Genomic DNA, 22,048 nt, shown 5'->3' on the forward strand with positions numbered 1-22,048 from the left:
ATGCATTAGATTATATACTTAGCGATTGAGTCTAACTATTTCAACATATTCTCTGAAAATTTTATTATTAAACATCAATAAGACATCCGGTAACTATCCGGTAAGTTTGAATAGAGACTTTGCCGGGAAATACAAATACTCGTCCATGCTTGATTATTATTCATTGTCCTCTTTGAAATGAAATACACTGTAGTTATTTATTTTAGTTATATACTAAAAAATGAATACTTTTTGGAAATTCATGTTTTCCAGTGAGAGTGGTATCAATAATTGATTTACATAAATCATAATTACTACCTATACATTACAAAAACTACCGTATTAAGTATTTTATATAATATATTATGGTACCTTGTCAAGCTTTGAGGTTCGCTTGACCCTTAAGGTAACTTCTTATTTTTATCCAATAAAAGTTTTTTCTATTCTATTCTATTATTATATACTATACTGTTCGATAGTACCTATCACAACACGCATTTACACATCTTTTTAATTCTCATCTATTTCGCTTTCCATAACGAATTGCTAGTCAATTTGACATATTTTTAACGACACTACAGTCTATAAAAAAATAGATTCATTATTGAATAAAAGTACTTACTTGGTAGGCTACTTCCTACTTGTTTATTTCATCCCACTGGAAGTTATTATAAAAACTAGTACTCACGTTAGTTACGTCTTAATAAATCATTGCAGTTAGAATCAAAGAAAGACAATTGAAAGACATTGCAGTTAGAAACGACAATAGAACAATATAGGCTACCGGTAGTTGATCTGTTTAAAACATCATAGTAGATCTTACTCCATCTCAATTAATTGAAGAATAGGTAATATTTTTTTCATATTTTTCTTTTATTCTTTATTATACAACAAGTACATCATCAAAAATGATAGGGAGAGAAAAAAATAAGGTAACCTTGTGCTATTCCTCTCCCAAATTTAGATAAGATTACACATAGTCCGAAATAGGTTGTAGTTTTGTTCACTTTACGAAATTTTCAGTTCTTAATTCTTTGCACAAAGTAGATTTTCAAATGTAGATGCTTCAATACTTTTACATGCGTAGGCCTATATGGAAATGGTCCGTGAAACAAATGTATTAATAGTAGGCTATACTATATTTCCAAGGATACGGATGCCTTGTTTGAATATCAAGTAAGAAGATCCGTGATATCATGCTGCTGATGAGACGAGTTGAGTACGTTTTTTTTTTTAATTATACAAAAGTTTTCATTTTTGATTCCCACTTCAAGTCCTCCCTGAGAGAGACACAACCCTCATATTATTGAGCTAGCACCTCACTTGCTATAGCAGCTGAATATAATAAGACAGCTTTTCAAATATACAGTGGAGTATACCTTAGTTAATAATATAATACAACTTAGAAACAATATTATAGATAGATCTGGCAATTGATTTTCGACATACCTACTGAAATTAGCCTATACTTAGGTATGGCTAGGTAGTGGTTTTGATAAATTTTTTATCATATGTGTTATAATATTGATTTATTACAGTTGCTATGTGATATATCATTACATTGTAATGATCATTCATACAGGTGATAGCTTTTTATTGTTATAGTAATGGAATTTCTACACAGAACTGTGTAGAATTTGACAACATATTTGTGTTTTTTTTCAATTATGGAACGGTTCTACAATATTGACAATGACTCAGTCGAATTTTTTGTTAAGGTTGTATTATTTGTATCAATGACTGATGATTGGGATTAAATTGATATCTATATCATAATGATGACCATCCCGAAACCCTGTTCACATAACAGCCATGAAAAATAAGTAGTAGCCTACCCTTGTGATATTTTTTAAAGCTACCTACTTGGTCGCGTTAAGGTTGAAACAAAGTGGAGCGGCGAAGCTTTAAGCTAGTGTTGAAAATAATGTAAATGGGCCAAAATATACTGCTCCACTGTGTTTTGACCAAGTTAAATACATGCATTATTCTCAACAATCTCAAGCTTCATCGCCCGTGTTTTGACCCTAACGCGACCAACTAGCTTCATCAGTGATTTGTAGTTGTTCAGTTTGCTTTCAATGTAACCCATTTCACCACTTACGCCTACAACATATTATACGTTTTCACAACTACTCGTATCTCAATTAGCATCATACTAGAAACGGCTGTGAACTTTCTTCAGCTAGTAATAGTAGACTAGGTTGCAGTATCTACTAGCGTCGTATGTGGACTTTGTATCAACTTTTAGCTTCTTTGTCGCTCAAAAATTGAATAATTTTGCTTTTAGGTAGTTTCATGAATCTTCTATATGATAAATTTATATTATTTTATGAAATTCAAATTGGATGAAGTTGCGAAGCCTTCGACCACTTGACCGACGTTTAATAGGCCCAAAGGATTAACATTGAAATATAGAAATATAGGGAATGTCATTATCAATATTTTGACATACACGTTTATCGTATGCTACTAGAAACAGCTGTGAACTTTCATCTAGTAATAGCTAGTAGTAGATGAAATAATAATCTTAAGAATTTTCATCTCTATTCGCTAAAAATCTCTTTAAGCAATTAGGTTCTGCTGTTTCATCTCCTCCAATTTTCCAAGCTGTCCTCAGTCCAGTTTAGTAGCAAAAACCGAATCAGTCCTGTTTAATCTCTATCAAGTGCCATTGTCTTCAGCTTCTCACCTTTTACTGCAATACAATTTAGGTTGTACTGTAAAAATAGAAAATGCACTTTACTAATCCTAATGCAATTTTTCTCTATTTCTTTGGATCAGTATTCATTCTAGTCCAAATGGTAATTTTTCAGGAAACATCCCCGAAAGAATTTTTCTCGACGGTTTCATATGTGTTTTGGGGCGCTGAATTCGAATCTGAAATAATTTTCTGGTACGCTAGAAGATCGAGACAAGAAAAAACTATATAAAACTGGGAAAAAATGTATGTATGGGCTGTTTCCTGAAAAATTACCATTTAACTGAACTATTAGTTTAGTTTGACAACTTTCCTCAATAAGGCTCATACTCATACCTACAAAAATAGTTTAAAATAGAAAGTTCATTACTATGATACCTATTATGACTGCTTAAGCATAAGATAATCATCAATTTAGTAAGTTTCTTATAACTGACTGTGTTACACAGAAATATCAAAAAGTACTAAATTAAAACATGAAGAAAGAAGAAGGTATAAGAGAAAGTCAAATTATCAACTATAATAATTGTTATTATTGATCATTAAGCATAATATAAAACACGATGATAGATAAGTAAATTGTGAAAAGGAAATGACTTTCCTATGGTGAATCAAAAAAGTACCTCAAACAAAAATGAAAGTTAACTTAAAGTGTAATGATTTTTTTTCTATCAAGATTGATAGGCTTAACAATAATATAATACCTAAAATTCACTTACAATCATATTTATATATTTATTATATAAGAAACAAATATTTAATTCACTTTGACGATAAAATAATATTACAATAATTTCAACTTCATTAAAACTTCCAACACATGCGTTCGAAATAAAGAAATAAGTAAACTTGGAAATTTACACATTATTTGGAAACGATTTAGAAGTTATTTCCATAGACATTCTCATCACTGTATGCTATGTACAAGAAGAAATCCTCTTCATGGTGTTCCTGAAAATGAAAAAAACAAGAATTAGAAACAAACAATAAATCAAATGTGATTTTTTATTGAAAAAATAATACTACATCTTGATTTAGCACTCGTGAATCAATTGATAAATGAATTAATCAACCACTCAATTATGACTGATGCAAATTATAATAAAGTAGTGTGAAATATCTGCATAAATTCTGACAAAGTCATGAAGAAAAAAAATATTTTCAATGCTTGACATAAATTTCAATAGAAGTATTCTTCACACAATATTACAAGAAAAGCATACGATAAACGTGTATGTCAAAATATTGATAATGTCTTTCCCTATATTTCTCAACTAATAATTAATTCTCTTTCTCTTGCTTTTCGAGTTCAAAACTGATAGTTCAGATAACGAACCTGTCTAGTTGCACAATTATTCATGAGTGATTATTTCATAAGTGAAACTACGCGCTGTTTCACAAAAGTATATTTTTTACAATGGCAGAACGAGAGCAATTCTGCAACTAATTATTTGCGATTATGTCATCTCTTTGCTTGTTCAATGTAAAAATGTTATCAATTTTGTATAGAATACTTTTCAGGATTCATGATAAGTTATTGACCAAAACAATGAGTTCTCCCAGGTCCTAATAAAATAGAACTAAACATTATACGAGATAATGATAAGAAACTATGTCATCAACTATCTTTGTTCAATCATAGTTACTAGACAGAAATTTAACGGGAATGAAGTTTTGCAACAAAAGAAAAAGCTTTGGTTCAAAATAAACTTTCAACAATCCTACATAATATTAAATTTCCTACCTCAACAAGTACCGTACACCATAATAATTTTCATGTTCTCAAGAAATTCCACCTCATTTGTTCGGAATACAGTGAAACAATACATTAGAACTAATGGAATAGAACAAAGAAAAATATACCACATATTAAGAGAAAATAACTATGAACAATATGATGACTGAGTTCAATGAATCAAATTCAATATCTGTCAAAAAGTGTAATAGAGAGAATCAAAAACTGAATTCAATTATAAAATTGAAGAAAACAAATAGAGTACTTGAAAAGATTAAATTAAATTTCTTTACTAAAAAATATAAACTACTGTCCCAGCATTGCTGTCATTGAGCTTACGGTAAACAGAATGTTCAATATTTTTTATTTCCTGATACCGAAAAGTGTTATTCCAAGATGTGCGGTATTCAAGAAACATGAAAATTGGTACAGAAGAACGAACAAATTCCATAAATTAAAGATTTGTCTTAGAAACATATTATGTTTTATGTTAAATTCCACAGCAACTGATTACTGTTTTTCCTAGTATTTTTAATGCATAATCCAAAAATTATTTCAAGATATGCTACGTGTCATTTTCAAATATGTTGACATTATTCGAACTTTTTAGAATGAATATTGTGTATATCACCTGGTAGAGAGATCCCATAGTTGCGCTTGTTGGGGGAATAACATTGTTGACGAAGAAAAACAGAGCATCTTCAGGTCGGAGGTGAACACGCTTCCTGATGAGGAAATAGAATTGGCCGACGGTCAGATCAGATGGCACCAAGTACTTCTTCTTATCGAGATCACCGATTCTTGCTTTTGGAGCTTTTTCAACAATCACCTGCAAATCAATTTTGTTGTGAAATTATTTACAAGGTAGGTATCATATCATACAATAATTTATTGATGGAAATAAAGAACACTCACATTTTTGGACGTCAGTTTGTTTGTAACCTATGTGAATGAAAATCATAAATCAAAGTAATTGGTCAGACTCGATGATATGCATACCAGCAGAAAACTTCTGTCAAACATGTAATTTTTAGACTTTGAAAATTTATTTATCAGTAATGGTGGATCAAGAAAATCAATAATAATACTTTTGTAGTTTTATTTGCTACAGTTTGTTATACTTGAAAGTATTTCAAGTCCGAATTAGATTATTGAAAATCTTTAATGAGTTTTAGATCTTTATAGGCAGCTAGATTACTTATTTGCCAACATTTTTATATTTTATTAAAACTCGTAAATATTCTGATTGAGACTAATTATTCAAGAAAAAAGACCGTTGAAGGATTTGCAAGAAAACTAAGTTTCAAATTATAAGCAGAATTGAATAATTTCAGTTTCCAAAAATAAATGTTTATTTGAAAACAATGTATAAATCGGAAAAAATTATTCGCTTTAGCAAACTTGCTTTTATGGTATTATCGTTGTTATGTTATTAATGCTTCTTTCCTTTATTATGCCGTCTTAGCACATTATCTTGGTTTCAAGCATCCTACATAGACTACAGATGTGGGCTACCTACTTCAAGTTTTTAATTTCTCTAAAATGTTCAGTTTGACAAGTTTTCAGTTTACGGTTTCATTCTTACCAAGTGAGCTCTTCCACAAATTTTATTTCTATCTATTTACCATTAAGTTACAAGTTATGGTTGATATCTAACCCAACAAAAAAATCAGCAATATGATACTTTGCTCGAGTGGTCGTAGATAAAATAGGCCTACTGCATGCAACGATTTTATTAGGTCTGTAAAACACTCATATTATAATACCGTTTTATTAACTACTACCTATATAAAGTATAATTAAATAAACAATATTAATTATGTTGCATAAAATTAATACCGTAAGTGGAATGAAAAAATACAAATCAGCAGTTATCAAGCATGTCAGCGAAAGAAATGACGTTTAAAAAATGGATGATCTTCTCCCATGAGAAATTACTAAATTATTAATTATTGTTTATTGCGTTCCAGTTTTTATTATTCCAGTTTTAGTTAATAGTGTACTAATTCATTTAAAAGTATTGTTAAAAGTCGTAAACTATATAGCACCAATATAACCTACTACACATTATTCTCTTTTACTTCACAAATTTTATCAATCTACATCAGTTACGGAATGCTATTTATCATGCAAGAGATTCTTCAAATCTAATATACGATACCTACACAAAAAACTCAAGAAATTGACTACAAATATTAGAAATCCAAACAAGTAAAAATGATAAATAAATATAGGCTAAAACGTTTGTTTAGAAAACTGTAATCTTAAACATTCAAGAATCCTGTTATCTTTTACAACACAAAGAATAGAAGTTCTATAGAATAAAAAAATACATTTTTATAAAAATGTTCAAGAAAATTGAGGTGCTTGTTTTAATCTTAGTAAAATTAGCAAAATACGTCCATTCTCAAGTGCGTTTGTTAATTCCAACAATTAAGCAGCTTATTTAAATACAATGAAAGGGCTTGAATATTCATTATCTAACGTTATTTAAACTTTCCAAATAAAGAACATGAAAGAATAATGAATAGGCGTATATATGAGTTTAAAATTATTTATATACGGTGTATAATAAATTAAAATGACAAAGAAAATTTATAACCTTCGCGTCACTACCAGTGGCAAATTGCCAACATATATCACCGCTACTATAAATAAACTAGCAAGAAACTAATTACTGGAAGTTAAAAGGAGTATTAAACTTGAAACAAAAAGAAAAAGCTATTTCACCAACTAAGTTAAAATGTGTTTTGTTCAAACCAACTATGTTAAATTGGTTCATCTATAAGTTAATTAAAATTACTTCAATATTAAAAATGAATTTTAAATTTGTCTGGTCAGAATATACAAGTAGGATGCAATAACTATCAAATATGCAATTAGCTTTGTTGAGCAAACAATAGATTAGGCTATTACGCATCAAAATAATTGACATTGCACAACATAATTAATTATTTAAAAGAAAACAATAAATGTGCAATTTTATGATAACTGTGGAAAAAAGAATATATTTTTTTAAAATATAGAAATAAAACTACTATGCAAAATTTGATAATAATTAAAAAACTTACGGGAACTCTGTCAGGGTACTTTCGTCTGACTTTCTCGCCTTCACTTTTCCTCTTTTCAAAAGGCTGCTCTTCTTTATATTGGAATTTCATATTGAAAAATTTAAATATATACACAAATCTAAATCAAGTTTTCTAAATCCTTTTAAACAAAGAATAATTCACGATCGCAAAGAAATTTTTATGTTCAATCAATTGACATTAGCTCGACTACAACTGAGACTGACTATTCAATAACAAAAACACTAGCTGGGCTGACAGCCTGTTTTCTTATCAAATCAGCTGCTCATGGTCAAGTAGAGAAAGTAGTTCTGAATATTTAGACCTTAAATCATCTTTTTAATTTTATAATAATGAGAGAAATTAATAGAAATATTCCATCCATTACTTTCAGATATGTTTTTACTGTTGAAATGAATTTATGATTCATAATATTACACAAAAGAATGTAAAATAGTTCATTATATCACTACGCCTTCCATGTAGAGCTTGAGGATTTCAGGCGAGACTGTAATTAATTAATTTTGAACAGTTCTATCTTCCATGTAAATATTGGAATGGTGACAAATAAAATTAAAAATTGATATATCAATGATAACAGTACAACAAATATACAATATTGTTACACAGCCCCAGACTACATTTCAACGTATTTTGTCTGGTCACATAGAAATCACCAAAGAAATTGCTCAAATTGGTAGTGAACGTTTGTGGTTAATTGTTCGAAAAGTGTACATCAAGTAGTTGTGAGCCACTACATTTTTGGGTCGCATGGATATTTTTTATGAGCCACTTAGACTAGATAGACTAATACTTTGTCAGCTAATTCACTGAAAGAACTGGAATTTGAAAAAAAAATATTTCAAGACAGTTGTAGCATTGAGCAATTAATTCAATGCATTTTTCATTGCATGCAATATTAATTATTCAGCTGACAGCTGATTTTTAATGATAAATTACTACAATTTTTTCTTATTTTTCAATGTAATCCTGTTGAATCCTGATGGGGCAAAGTGGTGACCAGGTGAATCAATTTTTCTAAATTAAGTTGATATTTTTAATGGTTCAACGAATATCATGTCATGAAAATTTGAAGTTGATTGATGAGAAGAATTATTGGAAATTGACATAGAATATACAAAAATCGAAAAACTTGATGAGCACAAGACAAAAAAGTAACTGATAACTAGTTTAACAAGTTGGATTGTAGCTACTGCAAGATCAACCCAAGACACTAACCTTCCAAACCCAAACTTAAACCTTATGAACCTGAACTGGAATCCCAACCTTACAAATCCAGCCCGACTTGACCTTTAAAACCTAACCTAACCTCCTAGTAGTTCTGTGAACAGTAGACCTCGCTCATGAATACAACTGTCAATCTAATGAGAAGGGCCAGTACAATAAGTACAGTATATTGTGAAGATTTAGCCATGTCATCTATTATTTTCTCCATTGAAAGTGCTAGAGACACTGTTTGAAGGGACACTGGACTTATCAAGGAGGTACCTTTATATCAAATACATACAAATTTTACCTTTTAAATGGAAAAGACTGAGTACTTGTCAAAAGACCACAGATTCATTGATACTTAGAAAGACCGGTTTCGGTCTTTATCTGAGATTGACAATGGTGTAATCACCAAAACCGGTCTTTCTAGGTATCAATAAATCTGTGGTTTTTTGACAATTTCTTAGGCGGGATGCACACCGGAGAAGGCGTTTTGTGAAAAAAGTTTCAGGAAACGTGAAACGAGAGTTGCTCCACGCAATCGACTGATAAGATTGAGCAGGGAGCGTTTCTTTTGTATGCATGCGCGAGTGAAACGGATTGCATGAAACAAGTTTCATGAAAGAGGGCTTCACGAAATGCGTTTCTCCGGTGTGCATCCCGCCTTAGCCTTTTTCATTTAATATGAATAATTACCACAATATCAACTTCTCAACTATACAAAAAGAAAAACAAAATTAACCTTTATACCTTTAGATACAATTGTTTTTCTACAACTGCAGAATTGGACTCCAATATAATAAAGATTTTTTAAAATTATTTATTAATTAATTGATAAATCAAGTTAATAATAATAGGATGATTAAATCTTAATTATTCTATCTAATCATAATAATTTATTAGAAATTTTGCTATTATAATAATTTATTTTATAATGATATATTATTAGAATAAGATAGAACAATTTCTATCACCAGCAAAAAAAAAATTGGTGTGAACGAGATATGAACCTGGGTCCCACAAACATGAATTGAACATGAATTGCTGTATCTTCAAAGACACATCCTTTCTGGATAGAGGTTAGTCTACAGTATTTTAAATTACAAAAAACCAGAGGTCTTATCAAAAATCGTTACACATACGTTTCTGCACCTTGTTTCAAAGAGCGTGCATATCAAATTTCATCCAAATCTGACAATAACTGCGACTGTAACTGCGGTACAAACAAACAGACAAAGGCTGATCGAGTCAAAACTATAAGACCTCAGCTTTGCTTTGGTCAATGAACAAAATGTAATGTCAAACCCTACCTGAGACCTTGAACTTTCTAGTATGGTATGCCTTCATTACTAATTTATGTGGATGATTACTATAGTGAGGTCCACGTTGTAATGACAGTGTTTGATTAGCAAGATATTGCTATCCTTATCTATTATTCAACAAATAGGATAGTGCTATCTCTTTCTCTTTTAGCACTATAGCGCTATCTTTGCCTATATTGTATTTTGACAATGTAGAATTAATAATCAATTAACAAAATATTTCATCTTAATTATTAAAATTCATTATGAAATTATAGAAAAATATAACTTCTTGCCTAATAGGATATAATATATTATTTTAATAGAAAATGAGCAGTCAATATTGCATCAATAAACCTGTATCAGCTACCATCTATACTGCTATCAACTGCTATTATAACGTGAACCTCACTATAGGTTAGAATGATTTCAAAAACATTGCTATGCTTCAAAACCTGACCTGGAAATCCCACTTCATTTTAAACACAGAATACTGTGTTTACTCACATATACTTGATATGTTTAAACCTTGCCTATTCTGACCTTAATTATTGCTTCTGGTAGGCACTATAATCTTTCCAGTTGACAGAATGCCTACCAGAATCACAGACAAGCAATGATTGTATATGTGGAATATGGGTAATATTTTATCTAGCCACACCACAAAAGATTATAAGCACATAATATAATAGAAAGTGAGAACAATTTGTGAGGAAGGACAGCCCTCAACGATTTACGGTTTCTAGTCTTTTTCATTACATTGACTCTCATGAATTACATTTTTTTCTAATGTTATTTTCTTATTTGGCAAAAGGTATAAAATCTATTTCATTCATTCAGCAGTCCATTGTCAACATTTTGACACCAAAAGTGATTATATCATTAATCGAGCAAAGTGAGGTCTAAGATAATAGGTCTAAGTCGATGGTTTGGCATTTCTCTTAATGTTTGAATGTTTATATTATGTTTAAAGCACTTCATTGACATGGGCTACTTTTAAATTAATGAAACAAAATAAAATCTTATAGCACCCTTTATTTAAAAAAAACTTTTGAAAAAGTTTTTCAAAAGTTTTTTTTTAAATAAAGAGTGCTATGAGATTTTATTCTGTTTTATTAGTTTATATGTTTATATGTTGGGCATTTACGGTGAAACATGGTAATAGATTTTCATGAAATTTGACAGGTATGTTTCTTTTTAAATTGCACGTCGACGTACATACAAGGTTTTTGGAAATTTTGCATCTCAAGGATAATATGAAAGGAAAAAGGAGTCTCCTTTATACGCCAATATTAGAGTAAAAATCAGACTATAGAATTATTCATCATAAATCAGCTATCGAGTGTGTTTAAAATGTTTATATGTTGCACATTTATGGCAAAAGGCAGTAATAGATTTTCATGAAATTTGACAGGTATGTTCCTTTTCAAATTGCACCTCGACGTATATACAAGGTTCTTGAAAATTTAAAAATTTTGGAAATTTATAAATCGCTGGATTATAAATAGTTGGTGTATCAGTGTGGATGTGCATATGGTTTTGGACGTCCTTCAGTTATAAATGTAGTTATTTATTCTATTGATAAAATTTTTGTTCATTATATTTGTTATTAGATTCTTCAATTTTTATAAGTTTTGGAATTTTGAATTCTCAATTTGTTTCATTTTTACTTTTTTCATAAGTATTTGTATTTTTCATTTTTGAATTGGGTGGTATTTTCGTTGTTTGCATTATTTATTATTGCATAAGTTCATATATTTTTTTATCATTATTTTTCTTTTTTCACTTGTATCTGTAAAATTTTTATTGTTAAGGTGACATATTTGGGGAAACCCATTGTCTCCATTGTGAATAAATAAATAGATAAATGAACTATTGATTGCATGCAATAACACATGCACTTAATAACTAAAATGACATAGTATTATTGCCTCTCGAACTTTCTATGCTTTGAACTTGGGCTGTCCTGTTGCCAGTATGTCTTGAAGGCAGCTTTTGATGTAAGCATTTTTGATACACCAACCCCAACAGCCAACAGCCTTTAGCCGTTTTCACTCCGATATCTCGCCGACAGGACATATAGACAGGATTTACTCTGATGGACAGTATAAGAGGAGGCTGTGATCTATAACTTTGCGAGGTCTATTGTTCACAGAACTAATAGTAGTTTAGATATGATTAGATATGATGTTTATGCTTGTATTTCATTTCACTGTACAGAAGAAAATACATTTTTCAAAATGTGCACTGATACAAGTCGCAAACGGTGCTATAGTGAGGTCCAAGTTATAATGGCAGTGGATAAAGATAGACCAACAGCGTTGCCTGTTCTCTACCTTTATAAATTAATTTTTTACATGGTCAAAAACAGATTTGGCATCGTTGCGAAGCTAAAAAAGGATAGAGCTATCTGCTTTGTTGAATGTTAGACAAGGATAGCAACATCAAAGTGTTAACCAAATACTGTCATTATGACGTGGACCTCACTATATAAAATGTTGATAAAGCAGAAAGCAGAATGTACTTAACTTGCTTGAATCAAAATATAATTATAGTTTCCAAATAATTGTAGTCTAACCTTTACCTGTTGCAGCTTGCAGCTCTGTATATGGGAGTGTGCTTTCTGAAATATTTGACAATGGTTCAACTCAACAACGTACAATCAATTGATCCCCTTCTGATGCGTCCGGACAAAATACTCATAATACAAAATACTGAGAAAGAATCTCCGCTGTGATTGGCCGTTGAACAGTTGGTAACACTGCTTTCTCATAAAATCAAAAATGCTTTGCAAGTTGCAACGAAATCACTCACTCTCTCTCTCTACCAAACCTGCAAGGAAGGAAGTGTCTGTCTCTGTCTCTTCTGATTCTGATCTTGTCAACCCTTGTCTATTGTGTGCGGTCATTGAGATTTGGAAATCAGCAAACTCTTAAAAATCAAAGTAAGTTTATAATTTGTATTTTAATACCGAGGTTTATCTTCACAATTTTGGTGTTTTAATTAATGTTTTAGATCCAGGAAGTTTCAAATAATCTGTTTGAAAAAGAATTTGATGGCGTCTTGCTTGGGCTTTGACAGTATAGCGTCGTTTCCCGCTACTTTTCTTGAGTGTTTGGTTTAATATGTTTTATTCACTTTCAAGCTATTTAAATTCCATGATAACATCAAAATACAAATCGCGGTATTACAAATGAATTATGATGTCAAGTTGTTTGATATTCCCTTACGATACAGGTATTAAATCAAATCAAAGTGCCGGTGTTGGGGTTTACAAACTCACGTTCTTTTTGTAGGTACTAGGACCTTGAATTCAGAAATACTATCTTGAATGATCAGTCAGAAACAATTCTTTGTTTTGTAATAGTAGCTTTGAAACTAAATAAATTGAAAACATTCTGTCCGGTAGTGTACTCAATAACTATAATGAATTTATTATTGATAAGTAATGTGGATTGTAAAAATGCCTAATGAAATGGGCTAGTCATTATAAATTTATTTGGTAATTTTCCTAACGCCATCTTACCTAAGTAAAATTGCAAGATGTCCTGGATATTTTGAAAGTCTAGTTTTTTATGAATTTAACAAGTGATACTTATTTAAACTAATAAATTAAATTCTCCTTATCGCTGAAATTAGTTTACTCTCTCCTACAAAGAAGATTTGTGTTTAGAATATTTTACTTGGTTGGCTAATCAGAATATCCTGTTGAATCCAGATAATAAAAAAATTATTGTTTGGTAGTAGATAATAAGAATTTATAGTTAGATTAATATGTAGATAGACGTACCCATTACTTTTGGTCGGCTAGAATGGCGTCATGCTAAAGTGCTTGCAAAATGCAAGAAACTAAGTTAATCGATGTTTCTTAAGAGTAGCATGTAATATCAATATTAGTCTCCGACTCCAATGGTCAAAAAAGCCCTTCAAACAATGAAAGCTCTCATTCATTAAGAAAACTTCCAGTCTATGCTTAAACCCATTTATCCTTACTATCTCCCTCAACTGATTTGGTAGTACCTGGTATATATTTCTACCAATGTAACTTGGATTTTTTGCACTGTACAAAGGTAATTTATGATAATCCAACTCAGAAATAGTGCTCTTATTCCGTGTATTTTGATCATGATCTGGTGTGAGAACCTTCTAGTATAGCCACAGTTCAAGTATAATATGTAGAGACTGGGAACAGTGAGTAACTTTTTCTTCATTTCAATAAAATAATCCTTACAATGCATTTATAGATGCAACATCTAGGCCTACATATTGCGCAGTGCTTTCTTTTGGCAAATAATAATTTGCTGAAGACAACTCTCTGTAGCTCCCCATAGGACAATATGCGATGTGTGACTTCACCAAGCAATGATAAACTAACTTCAATAGATTTCTATCACTGTACCTAATTCACTTGAATTCCTCAACAAGAATATTCTACTAGCTATTTCACTTGAATCTAATCCAATTGTTCCCCTCAACCCAGCTCAACTCTAGTCTTACGTCCTCAAGTTTTTGTCTCAGGTCTATTAAGTTTTTGGCTTCCTATTCTGACTCTTCAATTACACTAAGTAATGCTTTCTATTCTGTAAACACTTTCTTCTTTGGAGTATCCAATTTGGATCTATTTCTCATTGTGTTGATTTAACAGATAAATTGTTCTACTCAAACAAACTCAAGTTCTGTTGTAAATTTGTCAAACTCTTTTAATAAGTATGATAACTATGAATATTTGAATTTTTAGTTAAAAATGTCTGACGAAAATGGAGTGGTCACCGAGAAGAGGCGTGGACGCCCTGCAAAACCCGCTGCAGAAGTCACAGCAAAACCTGTAGAGGTAAGTAACCTTAAAATCAAACCACATCTTGTAATCAAAACCATTTTTTTTACTAAGAGTGACTAGAAAAGACTAAAAAAGAGTGACTAAAAAAGTCTAAAAGACTAAAAAAGAGTGACTAGATACTGAGTTTCTGACCCTTCTACAACAACCTTCAGTAAACTATGTAGGCCTACCATATATACGAACCGCACACGCTACAGGCTTATATTTCTCGAATTAAAAAAGAAGCCCACTCTCAGGCGCTCTGCCCCCTTTCTGGAAAGCTTTCACACTTTTCAACTGTGCATTTTAGAGCATAAGTTATAAGGATGTCTGGTTCAGTTTACCGTAGAGATAATGCTAGAACAGAAAGGTGACTGTCAACAGAAAGGCTCACCTCTCAACCCGGAGTAACATCCTATAATATATAACTTTTCTTCTATTGTTTTTTTGTCCTAACTTGAACTATTCATTGGTAACTAACTCCATGGCTCTCTTCGTTCACTTTTACAGTAGTAGGCCTACTTTTAACTCACTTGGAAGTCTGGCCGCGTTTCAGGGTTCCATCTTCAGCAGGCACTACCTGAGTACTGAAACTTGAAAGTCCAGTTGGCTATTTCCTATTTGTAGTGTGTGTTGGGAGTTGTAGGGTATTCTTTGTTGTCAGGATCCTGGTGAGTCTGAATGTTGGTCTTTTGTCTGATTCGTCGGTGTAGTCTGTCTATGAGTGAGACCATAAAAGTTCAAGTATAACTTGTCCATTACACTCAAACACATGTTTAATGTTATTCAAGAATAAGATTTATCTAATCAAGAATTTTCATTGTTTTTCTTATGAACTACTGATTGACGTAGCATTGTTACGATTAACATTTTTATGGTTGTTGTCCATTATGGTGATACTGTGATGTCGTGGCATGGCTTGTGCTGTAGTGTGCCTTCCTGTTAGCAGCCACCGTTCGTTAAGCTGAACAAAAGAGATCCTGATCACTCTTTTCCTTGACTGCACAAAACTAAAAGTGAAAAAAACTTTTCACGAAGGGGAGAGAGCGCGTAAGGTTGGGCTAGTTTTTCATTTTGAAATATGTTCTTCTATGTGCGGTTTTTCTATATGGTGCATAGATTACTTAAGGTTGGCATAGAGGTTAGGTTAGGAAATTGAAAAAGTGAGTTGGAAATTGAAAGCTTTATTATGCCCTCACTGATACTTCCAAGTCCACTTCGTTCTCCAGCTGTTTCAAGATATTTTGAGCATGCTCCATAGATCAAGGAGTGGCTTTAAATGGGGATGCTTTGAAAGTAATTTCAAATAGAAAAATTTGGAGGGGGCAAAAAACCTAATGATACGTGTTCAAGAACTGCAAGTATTTAGACATAATAACACCTTACTAGCTTCTATTGACAATTTAATGAAATACGGTAGCCTTTTATTCATGATGAATTTGTTGCATTTAGGTATAGGCCTTGATTATTGTATCAGTATGATTATTATTTTTTCAAGTATACTTACTACTAACCTTTATGATTTTTTTTCATTTTTGTGTACAAGGCATGTTGATTAATAACTTTGTTAATATTACTATAATTTAATAAGCTTACACTATTAATATAATTTATTGTGAGCTGTTTTTTGTCATAACAGTGTTTGATGGTGCATAAAGAGCCTAGTATTTATTGACGTTATTTCAGTTACCGTACCGTACTATATAATAGTTGACCGGACTCCCCAATCAATTAATTAATTGTTTTCTTTTACAGGAGAAAGAGGTAAAGGAGACTAAAGAGGTAGCAGCAAAGAAAAGGGGGAAGGCTGCAGCTGTTGAAAAACCCGAGAAAGAGGAGGAGGAAGTGAAGAAGACTGAGGAGGAGCCCCCCGCAAAGAGGGGACGAGGCAGGCCCCCCAAGAAGGGCAAGAAAGCAGCAGCAGCTAAAGTGAGAAATTACTCATGAATTAATTAATCTTCGAAAAGTTATGTTTCTTTCACTATTTCCTTTTGCAGACCTCGGTGGCCCAATCGAAGCTCATAAGTGATAAGGCGCTATTAACTGACTTTTTTTAAACTATTTTCTGGTGACTTTTTTGTAAGGGATATTACATTTTTTAACGAGATATTCAAAGATATTCAGTAATAAGAATATGGTTAATTGTCCATACTGTTAGGTCAGGAGAGAATTTGAGATTAATTATAATTTGATCACTTGGCCGAGTGGTATCTTGTGCGTTTCATGGAAAGGGGCATGGCGAAGGTTGGAAAGAATCTATGTACTGATGAAGCGCAGTTTGTAAGACACCTTTTGAAGGTTGCAAGTCTATTCTGAATTTTGTCTGGCCGCTCGGCGCAGTTTGTATACACTCTTTCAGTCTCATTTTCAATGCGCACTATTCAGATTAATGCTCGCACCCTTCATTTTCTATGTATATTCAATTATGCTTTATATATAATCATATTGAAAATAGATTATTGTTATTATTGTCCATAAACATTTAAAAGCTAACTGTTTTTATACTACTCATCTATTTTTTTATCCATGACGAATTGCAAGTAATAATCCGTTTTTGAACTATTTTTAGCGACACTAAAGTCTAATATCTTTGAATATTAGTTATTAAAACTAGTGCTCACTGTGGTGAATGTATATTTCCAGCTGAACAGCACCGTGGTTGGCAAAAGAGAGTTAAATATGACGACAAAGAAAAGAATATTTAATTGTGTGTTTGCTCCAACTCTCATTTATGGCAGTGAAAGCTGGTAACCCTCAAGAAACACTGGAGTAAGGTTACTGCAGCAGAAATGAGGTACCACAGAAGAGCAATAGGAAAGACAAGACACGATAGATGGCGAAATGAGAGAGTGAGAGGAGTAGTGGGAAGAAGAGCACTGATGGAAGACATAAAAGAAAGGCAACTCAAATGGTTTGGACACCTCACTAGAATGCAAGAATGCAGCAGCAGCTAAAGTGAGAAATTACTCATGAATTAATCTTCGAAAAGTTATGTTTCTTTCACTATTTCCTTTTGCAGACCTCGGTGGCCCAATCGAAGCTCATAAGTGATAAGGCGCTATTAAGGTTGAACAACTGACTTTTTTTAAACTATTTTCTGGTGACTTTTTTGTAAGGGATATTACATTTTTTAACGAGATATTCAAAGATATTCAGTAATAAGAATATGGTTTTGTCCATACTGTTAGGTCAGGAGAGAATTTGAGATTAATTATAATTTGATCACTTGGCCGAGTGGTATCTTGTGCGTTTCATGGAAAGGGGCATGGCGAAGGTTGGAAAGAATCTATGTACTGATCAAGCGCAGTTTGTAAGACACCTTTTGAAGGTTGCAAGTCTATTCTGAATTTTGTCTGGCCGCTCGGCGCAGTTTGTATACACTATTTCAGTCTCATTTTCAATGCGCACTATTCAGATTAATGCTCGCACCCTTCATTTTCTATGTATATTCAATTATGCTTTATATATAATCATATTGAAAATAGATTATTGTTATTATTGTCCATAAACATTTAAAAGCTAACTGTTTTTATACTACTCATCTATTTTTTATCCATGACGAATTGCAAGTAATAATCCGTTTTTGAACTATTTTTAGCGACACTAAAGTCTAATATCTTTGAATATTAGTTATTAAAACTAGTGCTCACTGTGGAGCGCTCCACAGTGAGTACTAGTTTTAATAACTAATATTCAAAGATATTAGACTGTAGTGTCGTTAAAAATAGTTCAAAAACGGGGTTTTATACTCTTGTTTCTGTAATGATTATTTGCTATTAATGTGTATTTGAGAAATAAAGTCGGACTATTCATTTTTTGAGACGCAGGCTGAAAAACCATTCAAATAATAATTTCTTCATAAGTTTTAGAACTTTATAATCTGTTACATTTTCAATATCCTGTGCAGGCCATTGGCGCAGGGAAATGATACATTCAAAATAAGGTCATTTCTATGTTGAGTGGTAATTCCTATTCCGCCTAGTAAAGAGCTTTTTTATTTAATTTTATTTGTCTTGTCACAAACAGTTCATAAAAATAATAGATTATTTATGAAATGGTATGTATTCATCATGCCATTTATGTTTCCATAATGATGCCAAGTGAAAGTACCTCCCTATTATTTAAGATAACATTGGAAAGATATTCTCACATTCGGAATTCACAGCCTGTCTAGCTCTTATGGAAACTCTGGAATGATAGTGTATCAGATCTTGGGGAATGGCAGTGATTTCGTTTTGTATGTTTTAGTTCGTGTTTGTAGTGCGCCTTGCATTTCGATATGCACATGATACACTCATGACGTCAATTTGTGGTATCTTAATGTTGTCAACATATTCTCTGTGTCTCAGTTATATCACTATTTTTATAAAATATTCTCACCAAAAACGTTCCACACCAGTGCAATGACCCATATTACCAAATTACAATGCGTTCACATAACGTTGTTTGCGTTTTAATTTTAACCACTACCGACAGTTCTGCGAACTTTAAAATTGAAACTTTTCAGTTTTCCTGCGTCACTCTGTATGTGATGTGTTTTGCATAATGTGTTGTTTTGTGTGGTCTTTTTGTCGTTTCCATTACAGTTGATTTATAAATTAATCTAGCCTTTACCAACACATTAAATTTTCACCTACATAGTTCTCTGAACACTAATCAAAAAATTCCAACATTTTACATGTAACGCTAGTAAAAAAGAAGATGAAAATTCTTTTCTGATCCGACTTGAACGTTTTTGTTCTAACGGCTTTAATTTTCTACATTATTATAATATTATAGGCTATCACTAAGCGGAGATACTAATTCACTTGAACTTTTATACGGACAATCCATAAATTATTGACCTCTACTCACCATTATGAGTTTCAAATAGTTTGTGCAATCATCTCCTATATTTTACATGTGAAAGTCAATTTCAATGACTCATTTCAATCAATTTCATAATGGAGTATACATTTCAACAATTGTAGATTATACTATGTTTACAAATACTTCATTTTTTTACAGCCTAAGGGCGCTGCCAGCTCGACCGGCAGGGGAAGGGGTAGGCCACGCAAAACCGACAAAAAAGAGGAGGAGGATGAAGAGGAAGAAGAAACTAACGGTGAACCTGAGGATGAAGAGAACGGCGATGAAGAAAAATCCGACTAAGCTATTATCAGTAAGCTACTTACTCTGATGCAAGAGTGATATTTCTTTTTTTATACACAAGTCAAATTTTCTCATCAATCGAATGTTTGTTTATACTGCTAAAGTAAAGCTCAAGTCCTAATTTTCATAGATATCGAAAAAATATGAAAACCTTCGTGTTCAAATTGTGATGTTTTTACTAAGTAAAAATATAGGTACTTCTGTTTGAAAGGACTTTGAACTACTGTAGCTTGGATACCATTTTTATGATCTTAGACTATTTAGAGTATTATATTATTGTGTATGTGATTTAATTTAGGATAAACTAGTATATTCTCTCCAGAAAATGGAATCCCACCTATTTAAAAAAATGAGGACAGGCTTCAATATAACTTCATCAAGAGGATAATAATTCATCAATTAATTAATCACGAACTGCGATTCACTTGAAATTTTAAGAATTGTAAAAATAGCAGTCTCATTTTTTTAAATATTTTGTGATTAAAAGCTACTTTGACAATGAGATCATTCACCGAAAGATGTCAAAGTAAATAACTTTCAATCACAAAAGTTGAAAAAATAAACTGCTAGTCTTGCAGTTTTATCAAATTTCAAAGATAATAGTAATTATAATAATTCTGAAAATGGGATTAAAATTCAATCAATTTAAGTTCACTTTATTCATTGTCAATTATTGCTCAAATAGCTTTTCTTTATCTTGGTGAATTTATTTGAAACATCCCTCAGGATGAACAAAACGACGCGGAATAGTTTTTTGTTTTATGTTTATATTTAGTATAAAATTCGTAAAATTGTCATGAATATGACTTTTCACCTTCAATTTGTAATATTCTATAATCAATTTGTTTTTTATATTCTCTCTATTTATTCTATGTTATGTATTTCGCATTATCAACTTACTACTATTTTTAGTATCTGTAGTTCTTTTTCTATTTGCTAATAATTACTGCCAAGTGGTAATTTTTGTAATTTGGTTAGAATGTTGTGTAGTCTGCCGTTCTCGCATTTACTATTGGAAAAATAATTTTTATCATGCTGTACTTCTAGTTATGTTTATGACATTCTCTAGAAAATTTTTGAATGGTTCAACTACACAGCTATTTTTTATCAGATTTTTTCATAACTGATGGTATGTATGAAACAAAGTTACATTCATATTGATTTGTAAGATCCTATTTTTTAAGAACAATAATTTGTCTCCCAGCTTCTGTAGTGTTTGTTATAAGCTATGTATAGTATTTGTCACGAGCATTTGATTGTTAGGATTCGCTTAATTGACGGAAATAATTCTTTCATTATCAATTTTTCATTTGATTTATCCATTTTTGACAACAGTAAGCTATGTCTTGCTGACAATGGCATTTCCTCAGGGACCTCTCATGTTCTCATATCTTTATGTTAGGAATATATTATTTTGTACTTTATTCCTTTTTTGTATTTTGATGAATTTGACAGTTGATGAGATTTATCTCAGTGTATAACATATCACGATTTTCAAAACAGATTATATCACTTACTGAAGATCTGTGCAATTGTAACTACATCTTGTAATCTTATCCAGGTATGTCTGTATTCCTTTTATACCATGAAGAGTTCCTGTAATGACAGATGTGTAATAAATTCAGTTTATACCCATTCGTTGACGTTATTCATAGAAGTCGCTTCCCCTGTTCAATTTGGTCTACAAATAGATGTGAATATTTGATGCGGCTGTCGCCCACATCCACATCCAGCCTTGTGTGTGAGCAATGGCAGCTTTAGGTGAACATTCTGAACATTACTAAGAATTTACGAAAAACGACTTCAAATCTCATTAATGATGTTATGCGGAGTCTGTTCAAGATTCCAAAGACTAACAGGCGCATGGTGCATGTCTCTTTATCTTATATATGAGCGATTAGATGGTGACCACAGAACTAACCATTTCCCGTATCACTTACCTTCCCTAATTGAAATTCCTTGAAATTGGATTTAATTGGCAGGCGTTTTTTAAGTAAGAAATAAATGTTCTAAATAAAATTAAATTTATCAACAAATAAGCAAAATACATCATATAAAAAATTCGTTTTT

The 22,048-nt window shown here is 31.6% G+C and overlaps 2 protein-coding genes across 4 annotated transcripts; one reads left to right on the forward strand and one right to left on the reverse strand.

Moving 5' to 3' along the window:
• Positions 1 to 3,187: 3,187 nt before the first annotated feature.
• Positions 3,188 to 8,369, reverse strand: LOC111047507 (gamma-aminobutyric acid receptor-associated protein). The gene is made up of 3 exons (XM_022333271.2): positions 7,484 to 8,369; positions 5,044 to 5,241; positions 3,188 to 3,628 (listed from the first exon to the last, which is right to left on the reverse strand). Exons 1-3 carry the CDS (start codon positions 7,571 to 7,573, stop codon positions 3,557 to 3,559), a joined length of 360 nt encoding a protein of 119 aa, XP_022188963.1. The 5' UTR covers positions 7,574 to 8,369; the 3' UTR covers positions 3,188 to 3,556.
• Positions 8,370 to 12,800: 4,431 nt separating this feature from the next.
• LOC111047506 (high mobility group protein I) lies at positions 12,801 to 21,613 on the forward strand. 3 transcript variants are annotated; one of them, XM_039423434.1, is made up of 4 exons: positions 12,801 to 12,955; positions 14,750 to 14,842; positions 16,598 to 16,756; positions 19,835 to 21,613. In XM_039423434.1, exons 2-4 carry the CDS (start codon positions 14,756 to 14,758, stop codon positions 19,976 to 19,978), a joined length of 390 nt encoding a protein of 129 aa, XP_039279368.1. In that variant the 5' UTR covers positions 12,801 to 12,955; positions 14,750 to 14,755; the 3' UTR covers positions 19,979 to 21,613. The 3 variants fall into 3 exon arrangements, with proteins under 3 accessions (XP_039279368.1, XP_039279355.1, XP_039279360.1); XM_039423421.1 differs by having other exon boundaries at positions 12,824 to 12,954; positions 16,583 to 16,756; XM_039423426.1 differs by having other exon boundaries at positions 12,829 to 13,248; positions 16,583 to 16,756.
• The last annotated feature ends 435 nt before the right edge of the window (positions 21,614 to 22,048 follow it).

The sequence above is a fragment of the Nilaparvata lugens genome, chromosome 1 (genome assembly GCF_014356525.2).
Source record: "Nilaparvata lugens isolate BPH chromosome 1, ASM1435652v1, whole genome shotgun sequence".
NCBI classification, from domain to species: domain Eukaryota; kingdom Metazoa; phylum Arthropoda; class Insecta; order Hemiptera; family Delphacidae; genus Nilaparvata; species Nilaparvata lugens.